The 24,458-nt window shown below is 44.0% G+C and overlaps 1 protein-coding gene across 3 annotated transcripts in view; it reads right to left on the bottom strand.

Annotated features, from left to right (window-relative positions):
* ARHGAP25 (Rho GTPase activating protein 25) overlaps positions 1-24,458 on the bottom strand; it is a 90,113-nt gene that overhangs the window by 28,466 nt on the left and 37,189 nt on the right. For 2 of the 3 annotated variants that reach the window (XM_015063977.3, XM_053200687.1), the window contains 3 exons: positions 20,157-20,356; positions 10,395-10,482; positions 5,010-5,126 (listed from right to left, as the gene is read on the bottom strand). In XM_015063977.3, coding sequence (XP_014919463.3) covers positions 5,010-5,126; positions 10,395-10,482; positions 20,157-20,356 — 405 coding nt within the window. The remainder of the gene's footprint in view (positions 1-5,009; positions 5,127-10,394; positions 10,483-20,156; positions 20,357-24,458) is intronic. The other variant, XM_015063979.3, reaches the window with a different exon arrangement.

The following is a 24,458-nucleotide window of genomic DNA, read 5'->3' as shown; positions in this document are numbered from 1 at the left end:
AGTAAAAATCATCCTTGGTAACGACCAGTTTAGCTCTAGCTAAAAGAAAAAGAATCAGAATACCTGAATAACAATGAATCACAGAGATACCACACTCCCACAGGCTAAACCCTGCTGTAGATTGTGAAATCATGCTCTGAAGGATGCAGACAACTTAAGAAATGAGAAGAAGGAAAGGAACCCACAGCATGTAAAAGCACAATGTTTATATACTCTATGCTTAGTGTTGGCAAACACACAAAGATGCTTAAAACATGGGACCTGCCCCAGGTCTTACAACCGGGTTGGTCAGAGAATAGCTAGGCACAATTCAGCGCAGTGCTTATATACCCAGCAGTAGCCTGAGAAAAAGACGGAGAGGCCAGCCTCCAGAGCAAGAGAGCAAAGCAGGTTCCCACTAAACAGCAATTTGCAATGTGGCCTGCCTGTTCCCTGGGAGTGGGACAGACACCTGGTTTCAGTGTGGGGATCCTGGAAGGACAGAGCCCTCCTACTCAGGGAGGAGGTGGTTTATAGAAAAGGGGGCAGCTGTGAGCCAGGGGACAAGTCACTAGAAGTCCAGATGTGATCACATCTCTCCCTTTCTTCTACTTAAATCAGGAAAACTTGGAATTACATCCAGAACTTATGGGAAAAAATTAATCTAACTTTTCCAGTCAGGTCCTTTGGAAAGAATAGTGGGGGGAAAAAGAGATAAACTGGCTGGCTACGAAGGAAAAGGCTGGAAAAGCAAGGTGCACCAAGGTGGTGCTTTCCATTGTGATTTATAATAAGAAATGTATTTTTGGTCTTTCACCCATTTCCTGGCACAGACCTCCTAACTAAAACTCTTGGAATTTCCTGTGATGAGAGAGATAAAGGTATCTTTTATTATATTAATGAGGTGAGTTTTGAAAAGCACCTACGATAAGGGACTAATTGACTAGTGGAACCAACTTAGTGATTCCTAGGTAAGAACATTCAGTCCCACCCCCTGATCTCCAGGGAGGGGTGAGGTGCTGGAGATTGAGTTCAATCACTAATGGCCCATGATTTAATCAATCATACAGATGCAATAAAGCCTCCATAAAAACCCAAAAGGATGGGGTTTGGAGAATTTCTGGGTTGATGCTATGTGGAGATTTGGAGAAGAGTGGTACTCCTGCAGACAGCCTTCACTGCACATCTCCTCCATGTGGCTGTTCTGAGTTATATCCTTTTATCATAAACTGATGACCTAATAAGTGAACTCGTTTCCTCAATTCTGTGAGCCCCTCTAGCAAATTAATTGACCCCAAAGAGGGGATCATTGGAACCTCCAATCTACAGCCTTGGGTCAGAAGTACAAGTGACCATCTGGACTTGAATTTGGCACCTGAAATGCGTGGAAGGGGACACGTCCTGCAGGACTGAGCCCTTAGGCTGTGGAATCTGATGTTATCCCTAGGTAGATAGCGTCAGAGTTTAGTTAAATTGTAGGACATCCAGCTGGTGTCCAAGGATTTCTGGGACGTGTGGAGAAATACACTAGAATTGGTCACAGAATGGGACAAAGTGAGAGGAATGTTCAGAGTCAGCTATGAGGCAGGAGGAGCCAAGGGGGAAAAGTTGGATGTGCCGTGGGAACTGTGTGGGCCATTTCTCTTGTCAAGGGAGAAAGGGAGCCAGAAAGAGACTGGGGCAAAAAGGGTCTTAGCTCTGCAAAATCGTTACTAGAGTGACTTCTAGAACAGTTTGGACTCATTATCCGGGTCATACAAATGGACTACAGGCATCTGCAGTTGAATGCAGTTGAACACAAAATTATTCTGTCTGAACATTTTTCCAGGGAGAGTTTCCATAACTTTTATCAGATTCTTTAAGGGGTCTACAAACCATGAAGAGTTTCACCAAAGCTCACCATTACCACACTCAGAGGGAGATCATTCTAGAGGCAGCAGCCCAGTGACCAAATAATTTCCCACATGGTCAGTTAGCAAAGAAGAGAGCCAATGGGAGTAGAACATAGTACCAGCATGGGAAGAGAAGGCCATTCCTTCACATCTACTGTGCCAGGCACTGTTTAGATTCTGGGATACCGCACTGAATGAAACAGAGAAAAAAATTCCTACAAAGTAGATTGAAGATTTCCTTCTAGCCAGAGGAGGCCAACTATGAACAAATGAGTGAAATATTTAGCATGTTATAAAAGGGTAGTACTAAGGAGAAAAATTAAGCAGGAAAGAGAGATAGTGAGGGCTGGGGGTAGGGCAAGGAAGGGGTTCGATGTCAAATGGGATGATTGGGGGAAGGTTCACTGAGGTAATAATGTTTGAGCAAAGACTTGTAAAAAGCAAGGTACCAAACCACACAGCTACTTAGGGAAAGAGGATTCCAGACAGAGCAAACCGTAATGTGCCTGAGGCAGGAACATGCCTAGGGTATTTGGGGAAGAGCAAAAGAAGTTGGGGGACCATTGCTGTAATTCAGACAAGACAGAATGGTACGTCAACCAGGATGGTGGTAGTGGAGATGGTAAGAAAGGAGCAGGTTCTGGGTGGGGAAAGCCATAGAAAGCTTCAGGAAGAGCTGGAAAGAGGCAGCAGCAACACATCTCAGTGACTTCCCAATATTTCAGGGGGCATGCCCTGCAGACCTAGTGGACCGCAGATCAGAGGCACCTTACAAGTGGGACCAGCCTGTGATAAGAGCTGCCTACAGAGGTAGGAGACTCAGCCCCGCTCCTCGGCAGCTGGGCTCCTTGGACTAATCATCTATTTTCTCAGGACACCAGTTTCCTGACTTACAAACAGGAAGAGCAAATGTCTGGCTTGCCTCGTGGCCTCAGTCTTAAAATGCCGTCTCATCCTGAGATCTAGCATTCAGATTCCATGAGAGGCTTCAGAAACATCTGAAATGCCACGTCAGAGACAAATCCTGTTCTCTGAATAAGTAAATATGCTGTGCTCTTATTTCTCGTCCCTTGGACTTTCCCCTGACTGCAGGATTTATGCTTGACTTGCTTCTCAAGTGGTGGCCTTTTGAGGTGGGGTAAGGAAGAAATCCCCATGTAGATTAGGACTCAGTACAGCAGCTCATCATGGTAAGGCTGAACCCAGCACCATATAAGGCACAGAGGCTGCTATAGTACAGAGACAGCATTTTGACTCAGAATAAGTGCATAATTAGGCAATGTCCACTACCCTTGTCAATGCAGGCTGCCTAAAGCGCTGGACTGACGAAAGCAGGAAACATCGATGGGGCTCACAGTCTTACAATCTGGGGCAATAAGGAGGGTCACAGCTAAGATTATCCAGGCTGAATGGTATACAAGAGAGCTTTCATAAATGAAAACCTCATCTTGGACTGATTAGCACAGTAAAAAACACCATATTTAGGAACTGGGAAATGGTTCCTGAAAGGAGGCTATTCTTTTTGTAATACGATGCGGCTGCTCACGATGGCTGTGGCAAGCACTCTTGAGTTTGGGTGTCCTATCAGTAACTTCTCTCCCAGGCCCAGCAGGGCAGATCACCAGTTGCAGGACCACCTCCCTGCCCCAGCTCCTGAGTCTGAAAGTGGTCTCCTGCCCCCAGCTATCCAGATGGATCCTCCTTCTCAGGAGTATGGAATGGGGTGGTGGAGGCTGAGCTCGGCCTCTGCTGTGCTCGAGAGAGAGGTACAGGAAAGCTGGGGCTGGCACAGCTGGATTGGGCCAGGAGTAAGTGCCAGAATGCTGCTAAGGACACAAAAACAGGCAGGCAGAGAAAAGCAGAATGCGAAGTTGATGGGCCCCAGAGAAACTGACAGGGTGAGTTCTGGGCTGATGGTTCAGTTCTTGGGCCCTAATCTCTTGAGCCCTCTTACCACTTCTCCCTTGGTTTCTTTGAGTAGCTACTGTACCTACCCAGTAAATCCTTCTTTGTTGCCTAACATCATTGGATGAAATTTCTATTTTTTGTTACCAAATAATCCCTGGAATGAGTTAATTAAGAGTATCTAACAACATGGGAAAACCCCTTTAGCTATAAAATAAAAGGTATTAAATTGTATATATTCCATGCTTGTCATTCTGAGGGAAAAAAAGAAATGTATATATGAATACCAACTGGATGGAAAACATAAAAATTCCTCTGCTGACTGTAGGGGTGACTGTTTTCCCATATTTTTTCAGATTTCCACAAAATTGTTACGGTGCTCATAATTTTTTTTAAAGAAACCATTGGGCAATCCAATAAATATTTAATATTTGAACTATAAGAGCCCCCGCCCCCCCGCCACTGCCATGATTTCCAGAATAACAGTCAGGACAGTCGAAAAACAGTTATATACAGTTATCCTGGAGCTGACACAAATAAGTGCATTCCTAAAAAGTTGAAGGAAAGTGGTCAGTGGAGATCACCCGTATCAGTTCTTCATATTTTTATAAAAGGAAAAAACACACAGTGGATTCACTTGTTTGTTAATTGCAGATTTTTTTTTCATAGCGGTTTTTCCTCTAGTGCAGACCCAACACCAGGTTTCCCAGAAAACTCAAACACCTGAGTTATGGAACCCAGAAAAGTGTTCACCCTGAATTCACCGAGAACCTGAGAGTCCGGACGCATCTCCTGAACCTCTCCCAGTCTGAGCGCCCCTACTCTGGCCAGCCACTCAACTGTCCTGTGTTGATCACCTCCTCTTAGCTTTCAGCATAGCTCTTGCCATCCATCCTCTCTGGCCCCACAAGGCCAAAACCAGGCAGAATCATGGTGCTGCGGAATGTTGGTGCTGCTGGGGACTGGGGTCAACTGGTCCAACCCACCCATTTTACAAATGACAACTGCAGCCCAGAGAGGAGAAAAGGCTGCTTCAGGGCATCACACACATTTGCCGATGAGGTACAAAGGGCTGCAGTCCATCCAGCTAATCTAGAGTTGGCTCTCTGAGGTCACAGAGGGTGGGAAGCTAGATGCTTGGCAATGAGTGTGGCCTCAGAGTTGTCCTCTGGTGGTCTCCCCATCTTTGAGATGTCACAGACACCTGCCCAGGCAAGCCTGCAGGGTCCTTACCTCCAGAGGGTGTGCCAGCGACTCTCTTAAGGAATTTAACCCACTCCTCCATCTCCGCCTGAGAGCTGGCCATGAGGACATAGGAGTCCTGTCCAGTGCGACTCTGGTCCCATGAGGCTGGAGGAAGAAGTAACACTAATGAAGGTCTTCAAGTGGTAAGAGGCCAGGACAAGGAAAGTGAAGGGAAGCCAAACTTCAGCTGCTTCCTTGGTTCAATTAAACAACCAGTCAAACAACACAAAGCATTGTCTACTTATCCTCAAGGGAACTGAAGAGCTATGCACCTGAAACTCTAATTCTATAGATAAACTATTGAGCATCAGTGGTTTGCAACTGGGATGCCTTGGGCTGAGATTTGCTCCTATGGATGACAGAAGCGATTTCCTCCCAGAAAGGAAGAGGAAGTTCAAGGGGCAATGTCAGTGTAAGAGGAGACAGGCTCAGCCTGTATGAGATGGACTTTAGTCCTTCACACCATCACAGACATTTTCCTAAGCTATTCATAAGCTCAGCTGTTGGGACGGGGAGGGTAACAGCAACTCAGAAAGGAGAGACAATGAGCACATGTGTGTCTTCCTCACAAAATCAGTGCTTCCTATCCAGAATTTCTACTCTCCTGCCTACACAAGGCATTGCACATGGTAGGTTATCCATAGATAGCTGATGGACAAATGAATTTTATTAAGACCTTCCTTACAATTTTCAATTTAAACCCATGATTATTCACAGACATATGTAATGTTTCCTGGGTTCTTGTTACCAAATGCATAAAAGGGTGGTGGAATTGACAAGGGGGTGGAACAAGGAGAGGCTACCAAGAGAAAGAAAGGAAAAGTGACAAAAAGAAAAATTGGGACAGAGAGGGAGAAGTGAGGGGGCAGAAAAGCCTCTAACATAGGTCTTGGGAAGGATAAGAACATAACAGCAGCCTCTTTCAATGACAGGATACTATTAAATTTCAAAGTGTCTGTGTAAACATCAACCCATTCTTCTCACAATGTCAGGGCATTTCTCTCTCAAAAAAAAAAAAAAAAAAAAAAAAAAGCCTGTCCTGGCACCCCAGTTGTGCCCAAACCTGTATATTCTTGCAGGGCAACAAAAGACTTTCAAATTCCCTTTGGTTTCCTTACAAAGCCTACCTTAATATCACTGAGCTCCACCTCCTTTTATGCTTTGGGACAACCTGATTCTGAATCCATCTTATCATTGGGTCATCAGCTCTTTTGACCAGAACAGTCAGTCCATGAGGCCCTGACTATTCCTGTGAGCTAGGTGTTTCCAGAAGTAAAATGAGAAGTAAAAAGTGTTCAGAGCAAAAGTAAAGAATCCAGTAAGAATCACAATATCCCTTTGAAATAGAATGGGCTCTAGTATCATTTCAACTCTACAGCTAATGGAGCTCAAGTCCAGAGATGCAAAGGGAACTGCCCATTGGAACCCAGTAAGTTACCACCAAACTCAAGGCAAGGCCCCTGGTCTTTCTCCCAATAATTGCCACTAGCCCTTACTGCTTTCAATTTGACCTTGGCCAAAATTTATCTGGTACTCTTCTCCACCATAATACCTATTCTCCGCTCTGTTGTGTTATCAAAAACATGCCTTTTCAGTTTACCTTGATTCCTGGGAGATCTTTTAGTTTTGTCATTAGTTTTGTCTCTACTTCATTGAGATACATCCAGCTCTCAGGATGCTCCTGAATGGCCAGGGCTTATATGGACTGACCTTTCTGGCCAAAAAAGCTGATGACCTGATAACAGGATGGATTCTGGTCCCAAAGGGTGAAAAAAGGTGAAGCTCCATGGTATTAGATAGGCTCAAGAGATCAAAACCAAAGAGAATTCAAAAATCTCGTGTTGCCCTACAAAACAATTAATGTTGGGCACATTGGAGTGCCTGCTCTGTTCAAAATGATAAGTGAACCACAACCATCCCCACCTCAATCAGAATTTTTTCTCTTTCTTTCCTTTAATCTTTTCCATTGTGCTTATTCCATCATAAAAACTATTCCATTTACTCATTTATTTGGTTTGTTGTCAGTCTTCCCCATCAGACTGTAACCTGCATGTAGGCTGTTTTCTTCTCTTCTGGATTCCCAATTCCTACAATAATGCCTGGTTCATAGCAGGTACTCAAAAAACTTGTTGTAACAACCCACAAGGCAGTATAAGAATTAAACGCAAAAGAAGGAATAACTCTCTCTATCCCTGATGACTTCCTTTGGGTGGAAAGAGAACAGTTTATTCTGCTAGAGGTAAGTAGGGAGAGGGAAGCTTGTCCTAAATTTTTGCCTTCCCCAAATAAAAAAAACATAGCATGAATACAGTGAAAGTCTTCTCCATGGCCTTTGTGCAGCTGACACTGGTGATCACAGAGAGAGGGCCCTGAGTAGGAAGGCCATTTCCTGTGCCAGCACTGGCCCCTGAAATCATCCTGCATAAGAGCAGGACAAAAAGAAGAACTAAACATTCTCTACATCATAATACAAAAGGTGCCTCATTTTAAGTTGGGTGAAGACTTGAGAATCATGGCTCCTTCAGGAAAATGGTTCCCTACCTTATTATTGCCTTAGAATTGTATGTTCTGATGAGATGTATGTACGTGCAGATGCATGTGCATCAGGAGACCACAGCAAGTGTAACTGATAATGAAAAGCTAGATCTTCCCACCCTAGCACAGCAATCTTCAAGGGTTTTGGGGTTTTGGGCTTTTGGTGCAAAGCCCGCCACGAATTTGCAGCCAGAGCTCTTGATAGGGCTACCCTTGACAGAAAATTCAGGCTCTGGGACACATGTTACCATGGATGGTTGCATCCCACACATTGTTCTGGGAAAGGGGCCCTAGGACTAGAAGAAACTTGTGGGAAAAGAAGGGGGGTTTCTCAGAGAGGAGAGACTGAAAAAAAATAAACTCTTCCTTTGAGGAGGAAGAGAGATGGAAAGACCTTCAGATAAAAAAAGCAAAAGAGAAGGGTGCCTGGGTGGCTCAGTCAGTTAGGCATCTGACTTCAGCTCAGGTCATGATCTCACAGTTTGTGGGTTCGAGCCCTGCGTCGGTCTCTGTGCTGACAGCTCAGAGCCTAGAGCCTGCTTTGGGTTCTGTGTCTCCCTCTCTCTCTGCCCCTCCCCCACTCTCACTTTGTCTCACTCTGTCTCTCAAAAATAAATAAATGTAATAAAAAAAATTTTTTTAAAGCAAAAGAAAAGTGGTTTATATGTACAATGGAATACTACTTGGCAATGAGAAAGAATGAAATCCTGCCATTTGCAACAATGTGGATGGAAGTGGAGGGTCTTATGCTAAGTGAAATAAGTCAATCAGAGGAAGACAGATATCATATGTTTTCACTCATATGTTTTAGAACTTGAGAAACTTACACAGGACCATGGGGGAAGGGAAGGGGAAAAAATAATTTCAAACAGTGAGGCAGGCAAACCATAAGAGACTCTTGAATGTGAAGAACAAACTGAAGGTTGATGGGGTGGGGGGGCAGTGGAGTGGGGAAATGAGTGATGGGCATTGAGGAGCCCACTTGTTGGGATGAGCACTGGGTGTTGTATGTAAGCAATGAATTACAGGAATCTACTCCCAAAACCAAGAGCACACTGTATACACTGTATGTTAGCTAACTTGACAATAAATAAATAAATACATACATATATACATACAATACAATACAATACAATACAATACAATACAATGCAATAAAAAAGCAAAGAGTGCCCACTGGGAAGGAGGCCAACTAAGAAGAGCTGAACTTAAAAAAATATTGTTTTTCTTTGTTTTCTATAGTAATAGCCAATTTTAGGATTGGTTTCTACATTATAATTTCCTTTAGTTATCTCTCAAATAACAAACATTTATAAGGCACTATCTATTAGTCACTATACTCAGTGTGCCAAATATACTTTTCATCAGCCCTCACTGTCATCATCATTGTCCCCATTTCACAGATAAAGAAACAGAGACAGGAAGAAATTAAATAACTTGATCACAGTTACACAAATAGAAAGTGGCAGGGCCAGGATTTGGAGCTGGGTGGCATGGCTACAGACCAGGCACTCTCAACTCATTGCTATGTTGGCTTCCTTGTCATTTCTTATGCACACGGCTGCCTTGTGTGAGTGGTAAGGAGGCAGTTAAGGGAAGGAGAGCCCACTCAGGGGACTCGTAGCCTCCCCTGCTGTGTCAGCCTGGCTGCATAGCCAGACCAGCAGTTCTGGAGTTCCCGGTGGGGCTGGGGCCGGCAAAGGAGCAAGAGACAGGGGAAGCAGAAATATATTTGGTACACTTGGTATAGTGACTGATACAGAGTTAGTGCCATGTAAATGTTTGGTATTTGGGGGATAACTAGAGGAAATCATAATGTAGAAATCAATCCTAAAACTGGCTATTACTATAGAAAACAAAGAAAAACAAGTTGTTGTTTTTTTAAGTTCAGCTCTTCCCAGGTGGTCTCCTTTCCAAACTGCACTCCTTTGCTTTTTTATCTGACGGTCTATCCATCTGTCCTCCTCCTCAGAGGAAGAGTTGCATGCTAGGCTCACACAAACACGGATTCCCCTTGAGACAAAGACAGCCTCCCCTTGCCCCAGATGTATTTGAGGAAGGTAACTCTAGCCTGGGAAAAAGCACCCTCTAGTGCGCTGCTAACACGCACAATAGGTGAATTTCAGCACCTGACATGTATTAAGTGCTCAGTAATTTGGGGCTGTCATTTCTTATTAGGTCATGTTGAACCATATGTGACTACTGACTGTAGACCATTTTTGACCTACCAAAATGACAGTTTCACATCACTCAATTTATATTTTAACTATTTTTTTAAATCTCTGATTCTTTTTTTTTTCCTAATGTTTATTTTTGAGACAGAAACAGAGACAGCGCAAGCAGGGGAGGGGGAGAGAGAGAGGGAGACACAGAATTCGAAGCAGGCTCCAGGTTCTGAGCTGACATCACAGAGACCCACGCAGGGCTCGAACCCACAGACCATGAGATCATGACCTGAGCCAAACGGGCGCTTACCGACTGAGCCACCCAGGGGCCCCATATTTTAACTATTAATTTTAGTGTCCCACTCAGCTTCAAAACCGAGCTCCTTTCAGTGAGCGGGAATGATGTACTTTTCCGAGCAGTGTCCCAGGGCCTAGGGAACACCTGGCTGCAAGCGTGCACTGACGAAAGGCTTCCAGAGTTGTACCAAGTATGTGCCCACTTAGTTTGCCTGCAGGCTAATGAACTAGTATAGGTTCATTAACTATATACAGAACAACTATGCATTCTTACTAGGTTGGTTGGTTAGCTGGTTGAGAGACTCAGCCTTGACTTCTAGGATCCAGAAGTAAGATGGGAATATAATGTACCTCTGTCCCCACTTTGGTTGCCTACCTGGAATGACTTCAAAGACAAACTTCCCCGCTTCTTCTGGGTTTGTGGCGATCTCCTTGATCGTACTTCCTGGTAAATACATGCAACCCTGAAAGAGCAAAAGTTAGCTCCTTAAGATAAGCAGCAATTTGGTCACCTATAAACTAAAATTAAGTTGAAGGACAGATAGGATAATGACGGGATAGGTGAGGGAGATAGGTGGAAAGGAACATGAAAAGCTAACATCCCAGTTTTGAATGGGGCCCTTCTGCTATTCAGGTCTCTGTCAAGTTAAGTGACAGCTATCTGAGAGTAAGCTAGGTGCCTCGAGAGAAAAGAACAGATCTTGACAGAAGAATGAGGGGAAAGGGTGTCATCGCTGACACCTGTCTCCTCGTACTTTTTCAACCACCTGACTTCCTGGCCAAACCAGACATCTGATCTTTGTAAGCAAGGCAGAGACTAGTAGGCCTTGCAGAGATAGTATGCAGAGGTAGTGTGGCATACCATTCTACCTGCCCGGCTGCCAGGGATTCCACTGGGGGCCGAACCACAGGTAACCATTCAAGAAGATGGGGGTACTTAGTAGCAGCAAGAGTTGCTGAGCAGCACATCCCAAGTGTCTGCCCCTTTGCTAAGCACCTTGAATGTATTATTCATTTAGTCTTTGCAACAATCCTCCCAGCAAGGTATGGTTACGCACATTTACAGGTGAGAAAACTGGGAATCAGAAAGGTTCTATGACATTTGCCCAGTGTCACAGAGCTAGTAAGTGACAAAATGGTAATTCATCTCAGAAGTGAGTTAAAGCTGAGGTGGTGGGGACCTATCAGCTCAACAGCCCCTGGAAGGGGGGAAGAGGATCATGGACCCATGGCAGAGAGTGAGGGCGCGAAGGACATGTGGCCTCTTCTATGCGAGTATGTTGTCAGAAACACAAGTCACTTCCAGCATGTGTTTGCTCTGTGCTCTACCACTTACAGGGCACGGTCACATGCACTATCTCATTAGATTCCCACAACAACTCCGTATCAGAAGCATGGCAAAACTTGTCACTTCTGTTTTGTAGATGAGGAAACCAATGCTTTGGAAGTCTAAGTGACTACACAAAGGGACACAGCTTATTTGTAGGAATTATCAGAATTTCTCACTGGCCATGATAGCAGCGTGTCTGATGCTAGCTGGGTAAACATACGTGTCTTTGGAACAGAGTGTGAATGGACAGGATTGGCATCAAAGAATCTATTAAAATCAAAAACAAACAGAGATCAGCCTTGAAAATTCCATGAGCAAATAAAACCCATTTAGTCATACAAACAAGGTTCCATTTCACTGACTTTGCAAGACAAACTTGACCTGGATCATTTCTTGCTTATGCCTCTGGAAATCATAAGCAAAACTTGAGCTGTAATCACTGACCAATTCCCTATCATTTAAGGAAATTCTAACATTGTAAGTAATCACTGTGAAGAATAAACAGTCACTGCTTTCTCACTTAAAAAGCTGCTTTATAACAATATATCCCTGAGCTTCATTCCATGTTTTGGTTTCAGAACTTCCAGTTTGCAAACTGTCTTTTTGGTGTGTACACAGTAAACTTTTACTAATTACTACTTTGGTGATGTATTGGTTTTACTTCTGTTATTTCCGAACTTTTGACAGTCTTAACAAACTCTCAGATCAGCTCAGGAGCCTGAAAGAACAAATGTTTCTTGAGAGTCTAGAAATAAAAATGTCTAAGACTGAGTGAGAAAAAGAGTAGAAGAAAAAGAAGAAGAAGAAAAAGAGGAGGAGGAGGAATAAGACAGAAGAGGAAGAGTAGAAGTGGAGGATGGGGTGGAGGAAGAGGGAGAAGGAGGAAAAGAAAAAGAAAAAATATCTATAAAAGGGAATTCCACATTTTTCTACATTTCTCTAATTTTATTACTTAAAAATAACTCCCACCTACATGATCATCATCATCTTTAAATAATATCAGTGGCCTCAGAAAAAAAAAATGACCCTGAGATTGTGCAGCTGGCCTACTTTGCATGAGTTATGGCATTAGAATAAAAAGTTGTATTATTTTTTTAAATTTTTTTAATGTTTATTTATTTTTGAGAGAAAGAGAGAGAGAGAGAGACAGAGCATAAGCAGGGGAGGGGCAGAGAGAGAGAGAGAGAGAGACAGAATCTGAAGCAGGCTCCAGACTCCAAGCTGTCAGCCCAGAGCCCAGTGCGGGGCTCGAACGCACAGACCACAACATCATGACCTGAGCTGAGGTCAGACACTTAACCAACTGAGCCACCCAGGCACCCCAAAAGCTGTATTATTTTTAAACAAGAAAGAGCACTGCCTGGCAGAAGAAAAGGAAAGTATAATTTCAGAGGTGTCTGCCTCTTCTAAATACCTCTCTACGCTATTATTTGATATGCCCAAATCACCTTCATCCCAAAACAGTAAAAATAAAATACAAAATATATTAGTACCATTTATTGAACAGTTACTAGGTGCCAGGCTCTGTGCTAAATGCTCTAAATACACTATCATATCAAATCTTCATAAAAACTCTGTGAAGGGCAGACTGTTGTTTTCCCCAATGCAGAGATGAAGTAAGGGTCAGAGAGGTTACTGAGCTGATCCAAGATCACAAAGCGAGTTAATAGGAAAGTTGTGATTCAAATCCCAGTCAGTGGAATTTCAGAATGACAAGTAAGGCTTTACTTACAAGTCCCACTTACTTGCTGGAAGAAATAACCATCAGTTAAACTTATTCCCACCAAGACATAAATGAAAAACTGCAAGCCCTTCCTCATCTTTAAAAAAAAATTTTTTTAGGGGCGCCTGGGTGGCTTGGTCGGTTAAGCGTCCGACTTCTGCTCAGGTCATGATCTCACGGTCCGTGAGTTCGAGCCCCACGTCGGGCTCTGTGCTGACAGCTCAGAGCCTGGAGCCTGTTTCAGATTCTGTGTCTCCCTCTCTCTCTGCCCCTCCTCTGTTCATGCTCTGTCTCTCTCTGTCTCAAAAATAAATAAACGTTAAAAAAAATTTTTTATTTAAAAAATTTTTTAATGTTTATTATTTATTTTTGAGAGAGAGAGAGAGAGAGAGAGAGAGAGAGAGACAGAGTGCAAGCAGGGGAGGGTTAGAGAGAGAGACACACACACAGAATCAAAGCAGGCTCCAGGCTCTGAGCTGTCAGCACAGAGCCCGACACAGGGCTCGAACCCACAAACCGTGAGATCATGACCTGAGCTGAAAGTCGGACTCTCAACTGACTGAGCCATCCAGGTGCCTCTAGCCCTTTCTCAGCTTGAGCACAAGAGCCCTGAACATCATGAATGAAGAGAGGAGAGTGGGAAGCGGTAACTGAGACAGTAGTGGTGGTGGGGACACTGATGGGGAGGAGGGAAATGGCCCCAGGCAGGGAAGGGACCAAACTGTCCCTTTCACCTGCACAGCCAGTCGACTGGGGTGGACTCTGTACAAAGATGGAAGGAGGTGGGCATGTGTGCTGGAGGCCACAAGTCCTAGGGCAATGAAGCAGAGTGGACAGCCCGGCAGTGGTGTGCTCACAGCAGCTCACAAGAACAAACTGTTACATTCTCAAGAACAATGTGAGCCAGCTGTTAACCACAGCTGGTATCAAAAGTTAAATTCTATAAGCTTACGATGAACTATTTTATTTAAAAAAAAAAAGGTAATACCCAGAATTCATAGTTTCCTAATTATTTACTAGATTTTACTATTATTTCTGTATGTGTGGTTATTTACATCTATCTGTGCAGTAAAAGTACTGTGAAACATTGTGCTTCGCATGTCTCTTCTCAACTCTGTATTCAGTGATGTCATGTTGGCAGCTTGAATCAGCCATGATGGGGCATTTACACCACGGATATTGGCTAATGCTGCATCATTATCAGCTCACCACCAGAAAGCCTTTTGTGAAACACTTTCCCACCACTGACAGCCACCTGCGGGAACGTCCCAGAAAGCCGGGAGATGACCCAAGGGGACAACTAATCGAGGATTGTCTAGAACCATCATTGTAGTAGGGACTTGAGGGCAGTTTGCTGAGGTTCTGTTTTAAACAGTTTCCCCAACAAAGAACCTTTGGGAATGAGTTCTATGAAGGTAAGTTATAGACTTACAGAGCATTGTGCTGTTAAAGCTGGACAAACCTTGCTGAGACCTCGGGGGAAGAAAATGCACCTAGACTGCCTTCTGTTGAGCCCCAAGCTTCCCGGGGAGTATGCACAAGAGTCTGTCATATAGGTTCCATAATTTAGTCATTCTCCTTTGTTGGACATTAGGTTCAAAGTTTCTCATTATAAACAGCACTGCATGTATCTTATTTCTTTTGGATCACTTCCTAAAACCAAACTGACTTGGTGTAAGCATATGATAATTTTTGTCACTCTTAGAAATCTGGCCAAAAGGTTTTCTAGAAAGTTTTGCCAACTTTTTTGCATATCATCAATGTACATGAGAGCCTTTTTCATCTGAATGCTCCAAGATCACTGGGGTTTCTGTTTGAGATTTTTAAAGGAATAGAATGTGTGCATGTTCTTTTTGAATTTACAACTAATTTAGGAGCGCCTGGGTGACTCGGTCGGTTAAGTCTCCAACCTCAACTTCAGCTCAGGTCATGATCTTGCAATTCATGAATTTGAGCCCCATGTTGGGCTCTGTGCTGACAGGTCAGAGCCTGGGGCCTGCTTCAGCTCAGCATCCAACTTCAGCTCAGGTCAGGATCTTGCAGTTTGTGGGTTTGGGCCCCACAATAGGCTCTGTGCTGACAAGTCAGAGCCTGGAGCCTGCTCAGGATTCTGTGCCTCCCTTTCTCTCTCTGCCCCTCCCCCGCTCATGCTGTGTGTCTCTCTCTCTCAAAAATAAATAAACATCAGGGGCGCCTGGGTGGCTCAGTCGGCTAAGCGGCCGACTTCGGCTCAGGTCATGATCTTGCAGTCCGTGAGTTCGAGCCCCGCGTCAGGCTCTGTGCTAACAGCTCAGAGCCTGGATCCTGTTTCGGATTCTGTGTCTCCCTCTCTCTCTGACCCTCCCCCATTCATGCTCTGTCTCTCTCTGTCTCAAAAATAAATAAACGTTAAAAAAAATTTTTTTAATAAATAAATAAATAAATAAACATCAAAAAAATTTGAATAAAAATAAATAAATTTATAACTAATTTATACCTTTGTTATAGAAAAATTAGAAAATGGACAAAAAAGAGGAAAATTAAAAATTGTGTGAAATTCCAGTTCTCAAAGATAACCACTATTAATGGGTCTGTGTATTTCTTTCCCAGCCTTTTTCCATAAATACAGATTCATTATTTTTTCCCTCAATAATGGGATTAGTACATACATCATCCCCTGATGTAAACTGGCTTTTTCTGGTTTTGTTTTCAAAGCAATATTATGCATATCTTTCTATTTCAAAAAATATAAATTTAGGACACAAACAGCAGAATTGTATTCTATTGTATAAATATATAAAAATTCCTTGATATAACTTAGCCCCTACTACTGGGCATTGTTTTCAATATCACTATTAAAAACAATACAGTGGTAAAAATCTGTACAGGGATTTTTAATTATCCACATCAGTCTTAAGCAAACACTTTGGTTAAATTCCTGGAATCAGAAATGCAAGGTCTAAGATTTTGCAAAAACTTTTAAGTCTATTTATTTATTTATTTATTTATTTATTTATTTATTTATTAGAATTCCAAGCAGGCTCCATGCTATCAACACAGAGCCCTACGCAGGGCTTGAACCCACTAATCATGAAATCATGACCTGTGACAAAACCAAGAATTGGATGCTTAACTGACTGAGCCACCCAGGTGCACTGAAGAGTTTGCATTTTTAAAAAGGCATGTATTACACTCCAGAAAGGTTGTACAGATTTTCATTTCCATCAGCTGTGCATTATAATTCCTGTTCCCTGTCCTTACCAACACTGAAATTTCTGTAAAATCTTTTCTAATTTGTTAAGGGGATAGTGATGCCTTGTTAGATTACATTGCATGTCTTTAATTATTACTGAGACTGAATTTTTTATATACACGTATTGGCTCTTATATTTCTTTGGTAAATTGTCTATTTGTGTCATTTGCTCATTTTTCTATTGAACTATTTGGACTTTTAAAAATAGATTTGAAAGAATATTTTAAATATTAAGAATATTTGTTTATGATATTCATACATATAATATTTTCTTCCTTATTATTTGCCTTTTCACTTTATGATGTTGGTTTTTAAGATACAGACATCTTTAGTTATGCAATTAAATTAGTCTTTCCCATGTGCTGTCTTTGTTGCTTATGCTATGCTTAAAAAACACCTGCCTTCCAAAGATTATGCAGATAACTGCATTTTCTTCTAGGATTTTTATGAACTTTTTTTTTTTTACATTTAAGTCTTTAGTCTATCCAGAATCATGAATGGTATGAAACATAGCATAGAAATATACCTTTACTTTTTTCCAAGAATTTAGCTAATGTCTGTAATTTTTATGCCATTTCTAGATGTTTGCAATGTCTATGAATCTCAAAACAACATTAAATGATAGCATTAACAAGTACTTTATTCTTTGGGGGGGCACCTGGGTGGCTCAGTTGGTTAAGCGTCCAACTTCAGCTCAGGTCAGGATCTTGCAGTTTGTGGGTTCGGGCCCCACAATAGGCTCTGTGCTGACAAGTCAGAGCCTGGAGCCTGCTTTGGATTCTGTGTCCGCCTCTCTCTCTGCCTCTCCCCTGCTCATGCTCTGTTTCTCTCTGTCTCAAAAATAAATAATAAAAACATTTTTTTTAAAAAGTACTCTATTTTTAAATTTGTTTTTTAGTTTATTTATTTTGACAGAGAGAGAGAGTGTGTGTGTGTGTGTGTGAGCAAGGGAGGGGCTGAGACAGAGAGGGAGAGAGAAAGAATCCCAAGAAGGCTCCACACTGTCAGCACAGAGCCCAGCACGGGGCCCGAACCCACGAACTGTGAGATCATAACCTGAGCTAAAACCAAGAGCTGGCCACTTAACCGACTGAACCACCCAGGCACCCCAAAAGTACCTTATTTTTAATAGATTTTCCTTTACCTTAATGAAATAATTATGGATATAAAGCAGACAAGGATGCCCAGTTAACTCTTATTTGTAATAATAATATAAAAACATCAGCCCAAATAAATTATAGAATGTCCATACAATAGACTGTTCAGCCACCATTAAGAATTATACTGTAGAAGAATATTTAATAATAACTTACGACTTATCATTAATTTTTAAATTAAAGAATATTATTATACTAATTTGTATTTAGAATAAGCGAGTTTCTAATTATATATGTATAGAAAGAACTAGAAGAAGTGAGGATTTAGGTGGTTATTTCTTGTTAATGGGATAATTTTCATTTTCTGCTTTGTGCTCTCTGCATCTCCCAAATTTTCTGCCATGCACACAGATAGCTTTTGTGATAAAAAAAAAAAAAACACATCTATATAAAATAAAATCTTCTTTCTAATACATTATCATCTTACTCCTAAAAGCTTTTAAAAACTTTTTATAACTGAAATGAGTAATTGATTTTATCAAATGCTTCTTGCAGCCACAATTTAGGGGTTGTGTAGTTTTTCCTTATTTGACTTATTGATCTCACCCTATTGATCTCAACCTATTGATCATATTGTATTAACAGATTTCCTTTAGGAAAAAAAAAAAACATAGTTGGCATCCTAGAAGAAGCTTTACCTAATTATCCTAGGCTACTTTAATCCTGAGAGGATTTTGAGTTCCCTCCTTCAGAAGTAAAGGAGAGAAGCTAGGACCTCCAATAATTTATTTAACCCTTGACATCAGTTTATGTTTTCACAAAACAGTTTTTTACACATGCTTCATATTATTTTGAGCCTGTGATAAGTGCAGGCCAGGTATCATTTTACAAAAGAAGAAAGAAGGACCCAGAACAATGAAATAATTACATGGCCAGACAGTAGAAGAGCCAGGAAAAGAACCCAAGCTTGGACATATGACACCTCTCACCATCTACACCCCATGGAAATAAACCCCACTGAGCCATCCTTTCTGCTGATCTGGGAAGGCTAATGTATTAGTGCTGCCTCCCTCAATCTGCACAGGGGAAGACTTCCTACATCGGCTACTCACCATCACCTTAGCCTATAACTGCTTGGTTCTGATAGGGCCTGGGTTGTTCGTAAAGTAAAAGAAAGTCTGGCTACCAGGCACAGGACACTGAGCAAGAACCCAGTCTGTGGTGGGGTCTCTGGCCCTTCTCCAACCTTTGCGGTGACCGACACCCACAGCCCTCAAGTGGAGGGCCTGCTTAACCAGGTGCTGCTGATGTGTCACAGATCCCGAAGTTTATTCTTAAAGAGAACTGCACTCTCCCAAAATGACTGTCTAGCTTCTTTACGTACCCTGCCATCCAGCCTCAATATCCTTACCCTTCTTGGGGCTTTTTTTCTGAATCTGGAAGGTTCTGGAATCTGTCTTCCCGAATAAGCTCCTTCTGGCCAACCCCGCTCTTCCACCTCCACAAACATGAGCTCTAGATGGGGTGGCCAGTCATCCTGGTTGCTCCAAGACATGCAGTTTAAACCTGGGGTCCCAGGATAATTGTTAATGGCACCCCCTTTCACTTTCATGCACTACTTTGGCATGAGGAATCACTAGTCCCAAGATTTAGGACCAAAGTCCTCTCTGACCCCATCCATTCCATCTGGAAATTCTGTTTGCTGTGCTTTCAAAGTATACCCAGAACCTGATCATCTTCCTCAAGCCCACAATTCCCACTGACATTCTAAATGACACAACTTCTCACCTAGATTACCACCATGCCTCCTGCCTCTGGCCCTGAATCTATTTTGAACACCACAGCCAGAGCCATCTTTTTACAACATAAGCCAAAGAATATCCCCTTACTTCCCCATAGCCCAGTGCTTCCCCATAGCCCTCAGTGTAGTGGTCTTCTTTGCTATCTGCACTGTGACCCTCAAGTCTGCCCTCCCCTCTCTGACCCCATCTCATTCCCTAGTTCCGTTGCCTCCATGTTGACTCCTTGCTATTCCCAATGCACAGCAGACATGTTCCACCTTCGGGCCTTTGCACTGCTTTTCCTCTCTGCCTGAAGCCCTCTTTCCCCAGAGACCCACCTGACTAATTGCCTCTCTTCCGCAGCCATACTGACCACCCTTTGTAAAATTGTACCACATCCCCCAAATGGTTGATCTCTCCTTAACTCATTTTTTTTTTTCTTGGAACTAGTTGTTTCTTAACAAACCACATACTCTCCTTATTTATTACTTTCTGTCTTTCCCCTTATCTTCTAATTTCTACATGCAGGGACTTTTATCTGTTTTACTCACTGGTTGATTTCAAGTATCCAGAACAACCTGTCCAGAACATCCTGGACATATGTACCTATGTCCAGTACATAACTGATGTTCAATAAATATTGGTCGATCAAACAAACCAATTCTCCTGAACACAAATCCACTCTCTGAGCCCTCATACACCGCGACCCCTCCAAGACCATGTCGCCAGCCTTGACTTAAGGGCTGCGGTTGGGAAGCTCCTCAGTGCCCACCCCCGGTCTTGGCCGTGGAGGATCACCTGTCATCTCTGCGACTCAGTTTACCTGCCTAAAAACTGGTGGAAAGGAGAAAGGGAACACTTCTCGGATGGATGCGGGTCCAGTCCCAGGGAGAAGGCCTGCGGGTGCCTCCCCACCTGCGTGCGCACACAGGGGAGCCCTGCCAACAGGGACCAACAGCCTAGCCGGTCTGGTACCTGCGGCTTCACGTCCTCTTCGTCCTTGTAGTAGTAGAGCTGCTGCGCCCTCAGCACAAAGTATCTCTGCTGCCAGTTCTTCACGATGGACCTCTGCTTCTTCAGCCAGCCCATCTTGATGGGCCTCTCCAGCGGGTTGGGGGCGGACGGCTGGTGGAGGGCGGCCATCTGCTCGCCGGTCATCACGCTCCTGGACCGAGCTGTGGAGAGGAACAGACAGGCAGGCTGGCTGAGGGACATGAAGCGGCGTGCAGAGAGGGTGGGCGCCGAGGCCACAGAGGGAGCCCCAGGGGGCCGAGTCCCAGTCAGGCCGGGCTCACGGGGCCGGGCTTGCAGGAGGGACGAAGCCCCGAACCCCCAAGGGGCAGCCGAGGGGCCTGCTCAGGACGCGGGCTGGCCGGGGACAGGGAAGCCGGAGGCAGCCGGAGGCCCGATGCGTAAGAAGTCCGGAGCCCGAGGCCGGCCCCGTCATTCTGCAAAGAGAAAGGCTGGCTGGAGCCTTCTGAAGAGGAAGTGGCCGCAGCATCTGACAAAAGGTGCTTCCTTTTTCCTGCGTGGGAGTCGGTATCTGACAAGAGAGAAAACAGTGCCCGCTCGGAGGGTTCGGGGACTCCCACGCAGCTGCAGAGGCAGCCGGAAGCTGGCCGGGCACTGTCCCCAGGGCAGGAGCTGGCGCACCCGCTGGGACCTCGCGTCGTCCGGCAGCGTGCCTCCCCAGCAGGCCCCGAACCCCCTGCCCAGTCCACGCCCCCAACGTGCAGGAAGCTGGCACCTCCTTGAATGCTCCTGCCCAGTGTCCCTGAGTGCCACTCTGTCCCCTGCCCTCTGAGAGTGTTTACAGCCCTTTATGCTCCACCAGGGGCCTCACTGTAGCTGCCTTCCTACCACAAGATCAGCCAGATGGGCCCTTCCATGCGCTGACGACACACAAGCACTGGAAAGGAAAATGAAATCTGCCAGCAGAAAACAGCAGGGGAATTTGAATTCAGACCCTCAACCCTTGGTATCTTGCAGTTGGTTTTTGTTTTCACACCAGAGCTCTGTTGTCACTGGATCAGATCCAAGTGTCCACAGCTTGTCTCCAAGGTAACTCCGGGGTGGGATAACTGTCTCCTTTCTTTCCCTCCCCAGCAATCCATCAGCAGGCCTGTGGTCCTGCTGAACATATCCTCCGAGCCCCACCTCCCTTCTTTCCTGCCAGTTCTACAGTGCCCTTCTACAGAGTTCCACCACATCAGAGTGCCATCCTGGCTACATGCTGCCAGCCCCCAGTGCCTGCACTCCTATCCTTGATGGAAGAAGTCTCTGTCTTACAGCCCCTTTCTTCAGCTTTTGCAGGTCCGTGGAACATTCTTGATGCAGCTGAATGCAGCCAACTTCACTCTTGCCCATTTCACCCAGACTGGTTGGAGACCAGCTCTTCCTTTTCTGGCTCTTGGACGCTTGAGTACATTACACAACTTCTCTGAGCCTCAGTTTCCTTGCTTGTTAACAGGATAATAATTCTATGGAATTATCGTGGAGATTAAACAAGCTAACATATATAAATATCTATAACTTGGATAGTACCTGGTCCAAAGTAAGCTAAAGTCACTTGTTAGTTTTATTAACAGGTGACATTACTTCCTGCTACGAGGTTGGAGATCATCTCTGACAGCTTCCTAAACTTCCCTCTGCAATTGAGAATGTTGCTCTGTAATCAACTTCTTCTCCTATCTTTAACGCATTGAATCGACAACTTTTCCTATTGCTTTTGACTCCTTTCTTTCTATCTCCTTGTAGGCCTGTGGTTTTCAAACTTTATCTATGCTCATGGCATACTTCCGGATACCAGAATTTCATATGACATCACAGACTAATCGTATTCAGAGTTATCCCCCTATTTACATGTTTTACCCTTCAGTCCTGTATTGCTGTCTCCAGAGGACTCTGTTCCCTTGATCCTCACAAGGAGCCTCTGTTCCTGTCACATACATTGTAACTTGCAGTGACCCCTCACCTCCCACTAGAGATTGGAGAGATCATAGCATGTGGTACACTAGGGGACAAAGCATACTTGATTCTTCCTCCTTTTAGACAGATATCATCTTAACAGTGCAGAAACTCAGTTGCAGAAAAAAGTCATTTGACATTTTGATGCCAATTTGGCAGCATGCTTGCAAAGGGTTTGCTTTGTATCAGTGTGTCCTAGCACCCCAGTTAAGAATTTTATCTTATGAGCATCCGAGTGGCTCAGTCAGTTAAGCAGCCAACTCTTAATTTCGGCTCAGGTTATGATCTCACGGTTAGTGAGATGGAGCCCCACGTAGGGCTCTGTGCTAAGAGGGCGGAGCCTGCTTAGGATTCTCTCTTTCCCTCTCTCTGCCCCTCACCTGCTCATGCTCTCTCTCTCTCTCAAAATAAACATTAAAAAAAAAGAATTTTATCTTAGATCTTGCTCCTCAGTTAACTACTGTCTTCATGATCTTCCAATCTTCCACCTGTCACTCAAAGAACAGCCACTCTGAGGCTAGTCACGTACTGTAAGTCTGCGTAAATGATCTAAAAGAATGATAGGAGGGTCTTGGCAAGAATACAATGGGAGGAAGGAATTTGAAGAACTGTATACAGCTCTGTCTCTCTAGGTCAGAGACCATTACTTGCAAAGACTCCTATCTGTCCTAGAACGAGGATAGATTGTAGGCAGAAATGAAAAGAATGGTTCACACAGAATTTGTTTAAAAATGGAAGAGTGAGGCATTCCAGCAAATTTGGGGGAGTTCTCCTTCAGCTTAAAAGCCTCAGCATAGCCTAGCCCAATGTGACCATTTACCTGAAGCAGCATCAGACTTGGGAGGGAGGGCCACCTTCCTAACAGGGGCATAATGAGGAGCCTTTAGTTGGCTTCTGAGGTGATGTCACCACATGAAGCCAGCCCAGGAAGGAAGAGAAACAAGCAGATGTCACATGAATGTTTTGAGGACTCAGGCATCCTGAGCCACCCCCAGAGACCCAAAGAAATTGTTAGAACCACAATGGGAGAAACCACAGGTCTCAAACAGCATTGAAGGAGTGGGATGGAGGAAACAGAAGCCAAAAAGACACTATAATTGAAAAGAATTAACTCAGCACAGCACTTAGCTGCTGGGATATTCATCTGTGGTTAGTTCTGTGAAATGTTTATGCTCTGTTGTGGCAAAGACAATGACAAACATGTGAAAACAAAACATCCTTTAGAAATATCTGTGCATCATAGGATGGCCTGGCAAAAGCAAGAGGAGGTATGGAAAGCTTATGTTCTCAGACCTGGCCAACAGGGACTTTGATGCCCTTGTGCCTTATAGGCAACCACCTTGTCTGCCTGCATATGGTCAAGGCCTTGACTGACCCTCTTTTGTATTCCAGAAGTGATACCATTCACCCACACCTCCACCCAATGCTTCTTGAGTACCTGTTCTCATCCTCATTGTGAGTGGTATGGCTACACACCGCAGTTTGAGTGTGGATAGCTCTGTACAAGCCTCCACAAGGCTAGAATTAGTCCCAAACACTGCAGAGGTGACAGCTAAGGCTCCAATGAGCCAGTGGCTAAGGCTAAGGGAGCTTTCTGTCCCATGTCAGAGCTATCTCCCACCTTGGCCTTCAGCATTGCTTACCAGCCAGACCTATCATGAAATGATTCAAATATCAAGGAAGGAATCCTGATGGGCTTTAAGTTTGACTTGTTTGGGGCTAAATTTCCTTGTTAGCTCCTTTGAACAGTCTCTCTTCTTTGTGGATGTGACTTGTTCCCAGATAAAGTAAACAAAGAAATCTGTTACTATTAATGGAGCTGTTTCTCATAATGAAAATAAAAACTGTGATAAGCTTCGCTTGTGAGCCAGTCATTGCACACAGAGTGCACGCTCCCAGCCCTGGGGGAAGGAGATCTGAGCCAGGCTGTGGGCTGGAGAAGGGGCTGCGGGCAAACGAGGCAAGGTGGGAAGTCAGAAGGCAGTTGCTAAGTGTTTACAGAAAACTCTGGGGAAGTGGGAAGTGAGGGCTTCCATAAAATCAGAAACCCACCCTTACTTCAGTAGAGAGAGAAAGAAGGACCCCCTAATATGTGCTGTCCAACACAGTATCCACTTGCTGTGAGTGGCTATGTATATGCAAATGAATTAAAATATATTAAATTTAGTTCCTCAGTCGCACCAGCTACCTTTCAAGTGCTCAGTAGCCCCACGTGGCTCACGGCTACAGTATTGGACAACACAGATAGAGAATATTTCCATCATCACAGAAAGTTCTACTGGTTAGCACTTCCTGGAATCTGAGTGTGAT

The sequence above is a fragment of the Acinonyx jubatus genome, chromosome A3, assembly GCF_027475565.1.
Source record: "Acinonyx jubatus isolate Ajub_Pintada_27869175 chromosome A3, VMU_Ajub_asm_v1.0, whole genome shotgun sequence".
NCBI classification, from domain to species: domain Eukaryota; kingdom Metazoa; phylum Chordata; class Mammalia; order Carnivora; family Felidae; genus Acinonyx; species Acinonyx jubatus.
This window is presented reverse-complemented; position numbering and strand designations above follow the sequence as displayed.